Genomic DNA, 12,351 nt, shown 5'->3' with positions numbered 1-12,351 from the left:
GTATTTCGTTTAGCTCTAATCAACATTATACTTGACAGTTGGAGGAAACCTTGAACTTTTAAGTCAAAGTTTGACTATGGCATTATACTTTGAAGGTGTTTTGGAGAAGTATTCTATACTCATGTTTATAGTGACAAAGGCTTATATGATAAATGAGTATATCATGATATGCATGCTGGTTTCCAATGGATATGATTGGAACAAAGGTTTCAACTACAACCATTATGTTGCTTATTTGATTGAAGATGCCTTAGTTATGGTTTCAGCATCTTTCATGATGTATGAAATGAATTGATTGACTATACTTTGCCATACAATCATGAGCTCCTATGTAGTACAAGAGTAGACACTGCCCTTGTTATACCAAGCAGTAAGACCCTCTTTACCATGAGTGCCTTATGTAAGGATACCTATAAAATTGATCAAGAAAGGCATGCATCTCTAAGGCCAACCGACTAGAAGCTACTATTACTATTCTTTTGGAAGTTTATTTTACAAAGAAAGGAGCAGTTAAGATCAAGGAACAAAGAAGCTACATCAATGATATGCTAGTGATCTCGGAAACCATGAAGACAAGGATGACTTCACCAACATTGAAGAAAGTCAAAGATGTTACAAAGACCTCTATCAATGAGGAGACTTTCATCCAGAAGGGCATTGGCCCTGCCTTCTAGATTTTTAATTTGTGTGATGGAGTCAATAATGGTTCTCTGCGATGGATAGTCCATCCTTAAATGATTGTTAGTTCTCTGTTTGAGGTTTTACCTTGTTGGACCCATGGGGATTTCCATACATAGTCGTTTTCCAATCCTCCAGTTGTAAACCAAGAGTCCTAGGAGTGAGTCACAGGTTGGGGCCATGTGTGTTGCCACATGATGATGGGCAAGCCATGGAGCATCCCATGTTAATTTGTGGGGGGGAATGAAGGACAAATTGATGTAATGGGGTGTACCAAGGGGTACAAGGGTTGTGTGTTGGTTGTGTGACCAGGTTTAGTTGTAGAAGGTTCTAGGTGTGATTGAGAGATTCATGGAGATGGTGGCATGATTATAGGATCTTGGTGGCTTCTACTATGACATCATCTATGATGTTTAGTGGATGTATCTTGGAGCCTATATATTGGGCTCTCCACTCTTGAATAAATACTCTCCATTTGCTTCATTCCATTGTCTCCTTGCTGTTGTTCCATTAGAATGCTTGTGCATTACCCAAGATATGAGACATAAAATTTTGGAGAAATATCATGCACCCTCATATGCCAGACATAGAGGTATTGGAGATACTAACTCAAGATTTGGAGAGAGATTTTTATTGGCCAGCCATGCGCAAGGATATACATGTTTTTGTTGCAGAATGCCTTACTTGCCAGAAAGTTAAATATGGCAGATGGAGGACACCTGGCATATTGATGTGCCCTAGGTACCATGGGAGAGCATACCAATGCAATGATTTGCCACGATCAAGTACCGGGAATGATGGGATATGGACTATCATAGAACGATGCAGTAAACATTCTCATTTTATTCTGATACGCAAGACCATTAAGGCATACCACATGGCTAAATTTTTCCTGGCCCAGGTCTTTAAGCATCATGGCATGACTAAGTCCATTGTTAGTGACCGAGATCCCGAGATCCCAAAATGACAAGTTGTTCTGGAGAGCTCTATTTGACAATAGGGGGACGAACATGAACGTTTCTTCTTCTTTCCATCCCCAGACAGATGGTCAAACTGAGGTAGAAAATTCAGTTGTGTTAGACCCTTTGAAATGCTATATGGTTGATTAGAAATCAGATTGGGAAAGGTACCTTCTACTAGTGAGTTTGCATATAATAATGCTGTTCATAGCTCCATAGAAGGCCCCATTTGAGGTCATATATGGAAAGGTGATTCTGCCACTAATTTGAGGACCAAAGATGAGATATATGCACATGATCAATATGTTAGAGATCTCTAGACAGCCAAGTGCAGACAACAATAAAGAGATATCAGTAGAAACATAAGAGAGCTGACGATAGACAGACCTCAAACCAAGGGATTGGGTACTTCTAAATTTTGAGAAAGCTAGGCTTCACTAGCTTAAGGGCAAGGAGAAAGTATATGCCAAGCTGTCTACTAGGTATTATTGACCCTTTTGGGTCATAGACGAAAAAAATGAGGCAGCATACATGCTACAACTGCAAGAGCACTGGAAGATTCACAATGCCTTTCATGCGAGGCTTCTAAAAGATATCAAGGGCCAGAGCCTACAAAACAAATATTGGAAGATCCACCAGAAGTGGATGAGTTGGAGGAGATTCTCTAGTCAAAGCAGATTATGTATCATACGGTACGCAAGGGCCCCCAGGGCAAAGTAACTTACATATACCTTGTCAAGTTCAAGAATTGTTCACCAGAAAGGGCAGTAGATCATTGCATAGATTTAGTACCTGGGGCTAAACCTATTATCACCAAATCCGTATCTATGCAAAGCACATAGATAGAACCGCTTTTCGTACTAGGTATGGTCACTACAAATTTCTCTTATTACCTTTTGGGTTGACCAATGCTCCTTCTACCTTCCAGCAAATGATGAACGAAGTGTTCCGAGATTATTTGGGCAAATTCGTTGTTGTGTTCTTAGATGACATCTTGATATATAACCGATCATTAGAGGATCACATTGGACACGTCAGGATTGTCTTAGTTCTATTAAGACAGCATAAGCTATATGCAAAGATGAGTAAATGAGACTTCTTTATATGGAGATCATTTCCTTAGGGCACAAGGTTTCTTCAGAAGGTATCAGCATTGATCTAGATCGCATTCAAAAGGTTTTGGAATGGCCCATACCTCAAACAGTGAAACAACTTCGTTCTTTCAGCTGAGGGCGATCAAAGGTGTTGGTATGCAGTAATGTAGACGGTTGAGCAAGCAAAAACACCATGAAAGGGAGTAGATAGTGAGAGATTACTGGTGTAAAGGAATGATTGCTGTGATCTAGGGAGGGGTTGAAGCCCTAATGATAGCATGTAGGACTAGGATGGGCTTGGGGAGGGCTAGGTGGACGGATATATGTGAGCGGTCGGCTGCTAGCATGACTGGCTGGACTGTGAAGTATGAGATTCGAGAGGCAAAAGGAGATCCAATGACATATTCCATGGACATGTGGATAAAGGAAAAATTAGGATCTTACCAGATTAAAAAAGTCATTGGAAAATAAACGGGCAGTATGATGGAGATCCTGAGTATGACTAAGTCAGGTTGATGGGTACGAGAGGGAATATAAGCATTTAGAGCTGGTTTTGCTGCAAGCAGAAGGATCCATTCTACTAGCATTAGGTGTGCAGAAAGCTACCAGCAGCGAGAGCAACTAAATAGACAAGGAACTGTGCTTGCGTCATTTAACTCTTCATTAATTGGGGACTACGTCTCTCCCAAAATACAATCTTGCTACTCAGCGTGCTTACATGTGATACTGGCTAAGATTGCAATCATTTTTCAAATTTACAACTTTGTGGGTGGAAACTGTGAAAAGATATTAGCTGACTGCAGTTGAATCAACTTATGCCTGACATATTGACACTTTAAATTTGATGATTGTTTTGGTAGCAAAATGATGTAAACCATGTAGGGCAGGATGATACGGCAACTACCATTGCTGTAGGGAGCCCAAATGCTTGTCTTTCAAAGGTCCGTGAGCATACATGTATATTTTGATGAAGTGCACCACAGACCTGCCAGTATAATTTTAGATGATAGATTCTTCCCTGCATTATCTAAGGTTTCTTGAAATTCTTCAGGTTTATGAGAGGCTTACACTGATCGTTGCAATGGAGAAGGATAATGTGACCTGATGCTCAAGGAAGACTGCTTATGGGCTTTAGTACTGCAAACTCCACCTTGTAAAGTTTTTATCCGAGTTTATATTGTGATAGTTGTTTCTTTTTCTAGTGATGCATAGCCCTGTCACCTACCTTGCCTAAGCTTTTCTTGCTTAGGGCTCTTCGTTTGGAGGGACTAATCACATCTTTACAGATAGCTGTAGCTTGAATGAAGGGGATGATGACTGCTTTTGTATAAGACTCCCCGTGGCTAGCCTTCGCCATCTCCTAGTCTACCTACCTTGGGAGTTTTGACCAACTCGTACAAAGACCTCTATGTTCAAGATTGTTTGTGGGAATGTATACATCTTGAGCACACATGTCTATACAATGGTCTACCTGCATTGTTGGGCAATGATGATGCTTGTGGAGGTGCCATACTAATCCTTGCTAGTGTGGAGTTTGTGGATTCTATGATTGTGGGTGACTGCTATAAGGTCAAAATTGCACTGCTCGTTTTGTGTTTAACCAAGAAGTTTGGGCATGTTTTTGGGGGAGAGACACTTTTTTTTGGGGCGAAAACACACACACACATTTCTGTTTTTTGGGGCGAAAACACACACACATGTTTTTGTGTGTGATATTTGGGGGGCGGAGGGGGGAGGTTTGTTTCTCGAGATGTTTGCCTTTCAGCCTTTATTTGGTATGATTTTGGAATAGGGGATTGAGTGCATGTTGAAGTTTGTGGAGGGTATTTCAAGGGGAGTTGTGAGGGTGTTCTAGAGAGCATCTATGAGGAGACTTTGTAGGAGTACAATTACAATGAAAGGAAGAAGAGGAGACTTCGTAGGAGTACAAATACAGTGGAAGGAAGTAGAGTGAAGAGGAAGCCATGCTAAAAGAAAGTTCTTAATGACTTACGTTGTGTGTCTATAAAGAATTTCAAAAGAGTTTGATTGAGTATGCATGTCCTTTCTAAGTTAGGATTGCATCTTTGTAGGAAGCGGTACATAAGTGTAAGGGGTCCATTTAGTTTTTAATGTCTTAATTAAAGAGAGAGAGAGAGAGAGAGAGAGAGAGAGAGTTTTTATACTTGTTTTTGGAAGATTTTGTTCACCTTCTTCCTTCTTTATTTCTTGTTTTCTTTCTCTTTTGTTTATTTGACATATTTAGTAAGCACTGGGTTTGCCCAAGAGACTCCGTGGGTCTTTAGCTTTATTTTTATTTTTCAAAATTTAATTTTGTCCTCGTAACTTTCCTCTTCTCTTTCTCTTTTTTTGGTGCTTTTAGGATGAAAAATCGCTTACTGTGGCCTAGGGGCCTAGTTTGGGGTGTATATTGGCTTAGTGATGCACGCTATGATGAATTCGCCTTTTGGAAACCAACTGGGCGATCTCCTTCAATCATAGGGCATCCTATGAAGATAACTCATTAGACCACATAAGACACACACACACACACACACACACACACACACATACAAAATTCAAAGTATTATTGATAATCAGTTTGTGTATTGATGTAAAAATGTTGTCTATATGTTGGACACAAACATGAGAATATTGATCAAAATTTTTTGCATGGTCTGAAGAGAGCTGAAATGTAGTGATTTTGAAAATAAATTATGATTATACATATTCGTATTGGTCAAGCATCCTAAAACACAAAGCATGCCAAGTTTGGTAGCTAGGAGAAATATGGCTAGGATAGTGAAACTTTGAAACTAAAGTAACTCTACAACCTATATATGCCAAAATGTTGTAAATATAGTTAATAAAATAAATTTTATTTTTTGAAATTTTTTTTGACATGAAACAAAACTATTTAAAACATCAAAATAAATTGTACCACTGTGAATTGAAAAATGTCAAAATCCACAAGTATTCCATCCCACATTATTTACCATCTTCAATATTGTAGGAGGGATAGAAGTGGTACCATGCATGCGTTTTTTTATAAAATGGAAGGACTCAAACATGCCATCCTCCATGAATAATAGGCGTTCTCGCACATCCTTGAGAGTCCATTGTGACGTGATGGTCACATTCTTTGCATATCCTAAATGAGAATCAATACATAAACTTATTCTTATATTTTCTCATCATCGCTAGAGTCAAGGGAGACTCAATTGTCACCTGTTTTTTCCCAGTGTCTATATTAGAAAGCTAAATATAACATTTGGCAAGAGATGTGGTACTTGACAACCACATTGTCCTTACGTGCATGGCATTGAAATAGATCATCCTTTTGTTTACGTGACCTGCCTACCCAATTTACCCCAAGCAATTTCTCAAGGGCATTCTCTTGTAGGCACTTGCATGATCACATGGTTTTTGTTTTGTGCATCTGGATATTCTGAAAACAAGAAGCAAAAATATGTAGAGGTATAAATTAAGATAACCTTACCCATTTAGAGTCAAATGTAAACTTCATGGTCGACATCCTTTGCAATCTTATGCTTGCATGATTGCATTGTTAATATTTTCACCATGCTGCAATCCATATCTTTAAGTTGTGATGGTGCAATGCATTGAAGATGGTTATATCCTAATGCCGTCCTTGGAGTATGTACTTGGCATTATACCAATTATAGATATTTCTCTATTTCAAAGTAGAGGACTTTTAAATCCTTATTAATGGCAATGAACTTACATAAGAACCACCAGATTGGTTCCCAGTCCCCAAAGTTTGAAGGAAAAAAATATGCTATGTACAGTTGCTATTTCAAAATACAATTTTAAACTAATTCATTATACTTAGAAAATTTACACAAAATGCAGACTTACAATGTGAAGGTATTGTCGATTGATTGCTTGACAGAGCCAGTCACATGTCCTTCCCATGCAGATGTGTTGCACCTTTGCAAACCATCCTTTCTTCCCAAGCTTGAACTTCACGATGCAGTCCTTTCACTCATGTAAAAGATCACCTTTCTCAGTCTTGGGAAGCTTACGGGGACCCTTGGCAAATCCTCTCATCACTATCAAATCATTCGAGGTGTAGGTGCAAGGCACCCATTCATCCAATGCATTTTTGCTCCTGTGGAACACAAAGGACGTGTATGGTCTCCTCACCATGCTTGTAGAGAGGTCACAAAAGTAATAATGGACATGAAAGTGTAGTGTGGAGGGAGAGAGTAGCTAATAGGGGGAGAGAGAGGGAGAGGGGCGGGTAGGTATAGAGGGTGCAAATGAAGGTGGAGAGTAGCTCCAGGAGGTGCTATAGGTAGGAATGGAGGGATAAAGAGTGGAGGGGGATGAGCAACTACTACTGCAAGAGGTACTATAGCTAGGAATGGAGAGAGAAAGAGTAGAGGGCAATGAGCAGTTGTTGCAGGAGTTGATGTAGCTAGGAATGGAGGGAGAAAGAGCAAAGGGGAATGAGCTACTGTTGTAGGAGATATTGTAGCTAGGAACGGAGAGAGAAAGAGTTGGACTAGAGCAGAGCGAGATGAGCAGTTTCTATAGGAGGTGTTGGAGAGCAAGAAAGACAGTGGACTAGAGAAGGAGGAGGCAGAGTTGTTGCCAAAGGAGTTCTCACGTTTGAAAAATGGAGGGACAATGGAGCTGGACTAGCGAAGAGGAGGGGGCAGGCCTACAACAAACTGAGAGGGGGGGAAATTTGCACAAAAGGACCCACATCCTCTTGAATGCATTTGGGGATGGAAGGTGTACATGGGAGGAGGGTCAAGCATGGGTTGGGAGGGGGTGGGGATGGTTTGAGTGGTCCCTGGTGTAAGAGGAGTAGCCAATAGGGTTGTTTGCAGGTCTTCCCACCCTCACCTCAACATGGCATTGTCCCACAAAAAGGATCACTCCCATTGTTACACCTTAAATCTCTCACTAACCCCTTGAAATTAGGAAACACTAATTAGGGGGCCTTTGGAGACCCCAATTCTCCCCTAATGACCATAAAGCCACATGCTAACAAACCACTACTCATTCTTTTCATTGACAAACCACTACCTGTTCTTTTTACTTGTGCTTTACTACCTTTACCCATTCGTTCTTACTCGCACGTTCTTACCTTTAGCCACTACTTGTTAGCACTTGACAAAGTAATGTCGATGACACTACTTTTTGAACCACCTATCCATTCTTTCGCCCCTAAATCAATGGAGCTAATCAAACCCCAACGTGTGCCACTTATCCAACTCCAAATAATGATTGCACCTATTGCCACACCCCACGAGGCATGCCATTTAAGCCATCGCCACCAACCACACAAGACAGCGCTCGATGCCAAAAAAAATCGTGACCAATTGCAAATCAAACAACGCCACGTGTCCTTGCTTGCCTCGCCACATCCATTGTTGGCGGAGTCGAGAATCGACATCAGTCGCGGATTCTCTGTCGAAAACTAGGGCGATCGGCTACTATTGAGCTATGGCTGGTCGTCGAGGGTCCCCGTTTCCTCCCGAGAATTACCAATGGCAACATCTCTCATGACAAGCAAGGGGAGAGCCCAAGGGAGACCCATTTTCGTTGAGGATGGCCAAGTACCCATAAATGGAGTTGGGAAGAACTCTAGGATTAAAAGTATAGTTGAAGGGACTCAAAGGTCCCTCAAAGGCAAGTGATGAAAGGCTCCACCAAGACCGTGAGTTGACAAGTCCATAGGGGTGGGAAGAAAAGTGGGTAATGGGGAGAAGATGAAGGCCACGATGGGGGTCACGTTTGCAAACATAAGCATGATGATAGTCGTGGAGGAAGGTGAGGATTAGACCAAAGATCTATTTCTATGACACCTCGGGGTTCTCTAGTGCATATTATAGTTGCTCAATTCATGGTCGTCCCCAACTCCGCCCCTGCTCGCAAACGAGCTTGGCGTACCTCTCGCCCTCATCTTGCTCTACTCTTCGGATTTTTGATGCTCTTGTTTGCATCGATCCTCCTTGTACAAATCAGTCCTCTCATCTCTCGTCGCCTCCCACCTGATCATCAGCAACACTCTCTCATCATCGACCCTCCACCTCTCATCATCCACCACCCTCATCATCTCCATCACCTCCTCCTCCAACGCGTCTCTTCCTTAGAACTTGCCCTCCATGACTCCCAACGCATCCAATCCTTCCTCCAAGACCAGCTCGCTTCCCTCCAGGTCGCATCCCACACCCTCCACACGCACCTTTCCCTTACTGTCGACTTCTCACCCTTGAAAGACTCCCATGCCTTCGACGCACGGATCTACCACACCCTCCACTACTTCATGTCTTCCATTCCAGGACGAGGGATGGCCAAGGGACCTCCGGAGCTCTTCCATTTCCCGTCCCAACGTTCTCAGGATCGATTTCTCTGTTTAAAAGGAAACCATACGTTTTCTGGGACTATGAACTCCTACGCGTTTGCTTTCGCTGATGGTCTGCCTCTCGGTTCCGACTTCCTACCAGGCGTTACGCTCCTAACGAACAGTGAGTGGGACTTTATCAATCCCTGGCACGCCATGTACAATCTCGCCCAGTTCTTGCATTGGAGATTGGAGCACCGTTGTGCCCGTGCAGATCGACTTTTTCTCTTCCATGTGGGCGAATATCGCGATACCATGGGTGATTGGATAAAGAATTGGATGAATGTTACGGGTCTTCCTACAGCAGTCGGAAAACTAAACAATGCCGAACGGCCAGTATGCTTTGAAAAGGCAATAATCAGCCGAAGAGGGATAGCTGGACTTCCTGATGAAGAATTTCGCAAGATTTTCGATGAGGCCCGCTGTCAAGCGCGCAGGAGCTGTAGTATCTCCGCAGTCAAGCAGTCCTCCATCGTAGGCCAACACGTTAATGTGACCTTGGTGGTACGAACTGGAGCCAGGGGCTTCATTGATGAGGGAGCATGGCGACAGGTGGTCAAACAGCGATGCGATGCAGTGCAAGGGTGCTCCTGGTCTGTGGTATACATGGCGAATCTCACGTTCTGTCAACAGGTGCTCTGATCTTACCTTCATTTTGGAGTCCTTTTAGGGGACGTCTGCAAAGAATCAATTAGCATAAGTATCGTGGTAAGCGCATTGTCGATCCAGCCGGCTTTCCCTGTTCGATACTCTTATTGTATGGACCTGTTGGGGGGGTTTCGCGGCAGCCTGCGTAACTTGCCGATTTCATATCTAGTCTTGGCCAATCAATGCTCCGTCATCTATTAGGCCTAACTGATAGTCTGCATCGTTAGGCCTAACATCCATCATTCAAGCTCAAGCTTTACTTTAGGGGATACCAGCCTGCTCAGATACGAGGACTACACATCCTTTGAATTATAAAGACTGTGGAAACTATCGTCAACTGACTCTAGTTTTGCAGCCTTCAGAATCCCCTTATCTACGAATGAATGACTATTAGGTGTAAGGCTTAGCTAGACGAAGTCTGACCTTACCTCACCGAACAGGTTAGAATAACATCGAGTAAGTAGGTTAGAATAAGATTGAGTGAATAGACTATTAGTTGAAGCATCACTGCGAACGAGGCAATCCGTTTTTCTACAACCAATGTTAATGCACTATTTTTGAGGTTGAATAAGATGGAGTGAAGAGGCTATTAGTTGAAGCATCACTGCAAACGAGGCAATCTGTTTTTCTACAACTTTCTCATAGGGCACCTATTTTGCAGGTTGAAATAATGACTTACACGGACATCCTCGTATCGGTACACGGAGCTCAGCTCACCAACACAATGTTCATGTCACCGGGAAGTCGGATTTTGGAAATGTTTCCGCGAGGCTGGTTGGAGCTGGCGGGCAGCGGTCAATACATTTACCGAATGCTGGCTCGGTGGGTGGGACTTCGGCACGAGGGCGATTGGAGAGACACGGAAACTGCACCGGACTGCCCCAATCCTGGCGATTCGTTGGAGTGCTTCCTGTTCTACAAGGATCAACCAGTGGGGATTAATGCTACATATGTGGGAGAATGGCTGCAGGGGGTGATAACAGACTTTGTTTCAAACCAAGAGCAATCAGTCGCCATGGACGAGCAGCCTTGCAACTGCAAGAGATCAACAATTTGAACTTATCCAAGATCCTTAGATAGTTCAATGGCTTCAATTTGATCTTCTTAACTTCCACTATCTTTACAGCTTTCCCAAATGTATTTTAATCTTGGGGACACTCTTCCAAGACAAGCTAAAGGAGTATACCCTCAGTATATTTCATTTTTTCAGCATTGATACCACCATCGAACGGCCCATTCCATGTTTGCAATTATTCAACCTTTTCCACATGTTATATTTATTGAGTGCATTTTTATTCTAAAGAAATATGAAAGAAATCCCCATGGCCCCTTTCTATTTTAAGGTTGATTGTATTTATGTCCCCTTTTTGTTTAAGAATTTAGAGGTGCTTCAAAATTCCCACCCCTCTCTTCCCTTTTCTCCGCACCATAACTCTCTCTCTCTCTCTCTCTCTCTCTCTCTCTCTCTCTCTCTCTCTCTGTGTCTCATGCGCGTGCGCACGCACACACACACACACACACGTGTTGTGTGTGTGAACGTTATGCATATGCATATCAATCAATCAATCACATAATTCTTGCTCTTAATGAACCATGAGAGGGTGAAGGCTTAGCAAAAATGAATACCCCATCATAGACCATGAACGGAAATGAGAAAATTGTTATGATAACTCTTTCATCACATGCGCTCTAATCTATCAAGCCCAACCATGCTTTAATATTTTATCCTCACCTCCTTGTATATGTGCCTTAGTAGAGAAAGATTCAAGCACACCTTTTTTAAGGATTGGTAAAAAGATTTGCAAAAAGGGACAATAGTGACATATCATCTTATCTCGAAACATGCTGACTCCGTCTCCACCTTACTTTCCAAGTAGAAGATAACTCCTCTCCCTTACCATCCTACATGTACACACCATTGGAGAAAACGTTGAATTTTTTAGACTTCAGACCATTTCTACCCATCGATAACTTGAAATTTCTTTGCGAGTTAGTAATGATATTTCAACTCCAACTAGTCGAGGAAGTATCAAGGTTGAGAAAAACCTAAGTGTCAAACTTGGTATATTCTTCAACTCCACCTTCTTGCTGGTTGCACTCACATTTGAGTATGTTGTCCAATTTTGTCTATATTTTGATGTCTCTTCTTTGAAGTCACTGATCTCATGTATGCATCCGTTCATGAACCATTCTAGATTTGACTTTCTGGAGAAACAAATGTGGTATCATTATTCTCACTTTGTGTTTTAGAATGCTTGACCAGTACGAATATGTATAATCACAATTTATTTTTCAAAATCACTACATTTTAGCTCTCTTTAGACCGTGTTGAAAAGATTGATCAATATGAATTCTCATGTGTGTCTCCAACATAAAGACAACATTTTTACATCAATACACAAAATGATTACCAATAATACTTTGAATTATATAAATAAATAAATATAAATATAGATATATATTCTATGGTCTCATGAGTTGTCTTCATAGGATGCCCTATGATGGAAGACAATGAAGCCATTTCAAAATGAAACCTATCCCATGTTTCAAAATTATTTCATCTAATTCCTTTATCAAAACAAGTGCAAATGCTTAAGCTATATGGCTTCTTGAT

The 12,351-nt window shown here is 41.7% G+C and overlaps 2 protein-coding genes across 2 annotated transcripts in view; both read left to right on the top strand.

Moving 5' to 3' along the window:
* The window catches only part of LOC147896665 (diiron containing four-helix bundle family ferritin protein, putative (Protein of unknown function DUF455)), a 122,428-nt gene extending 118,173 nt beyond the window's left edge, over positions 1-4,255 (top strand). Inside the window, exons 7-8 of the mRNA XM_087381985.1 lie at positions 3,592-3,672; positions 3,783-4,255. Of these exons, the coding sequence (XP_087238111.1) occupies positions 3,592-3,672; positions 3,783-3,836 (135 nt within the window). The 3' untranslated portion in view covers positions 3,837-4,255. The remainder of the gene's footprint in view (positions 1-3,591; positions 3,673-3,782) is intronic.
* A 4,333-nt stretch (positions 4,256-8,588) lies between these two features.
* On the top strand, positions 8,589-10,794 carry LOC147896664 (uncharacterized). The gene is made up of 2 exons (XM_087381927.1): positions 8,589-9,722; positions 10,399-10,794. The coding sequence occupies exons 1-2, from the start codon at positions 8,589-8,591 to the stop codon at positions 10,792-10,794; spliced, it is 1,530 nt and encodes a 509-aa protein (XP_087238053.1).
* The last annotated feature ends 1,557 nt before the right edge of the window (positions 10,795-12,351 follow it).

Source organism: Dipteris shenzhenensis, chromosome 11, assembly GCF_047967505.1.
Source record: "Dipteris shenzhenensis isolate YYH24624 ecotype China chromosome 11, Dip_SZ_1.0, whole genome shotgun sequence".
NCBI lineage: Eukaryota > Viridiplantae > Streptophyta > Polypodiopsida > Gleicheniales > Dipteridaceae > Dipteris > Dipteris shenzhenensis.
This window is presented reverse-complemented; position numbering and strand designations above follow the sequence as displayed.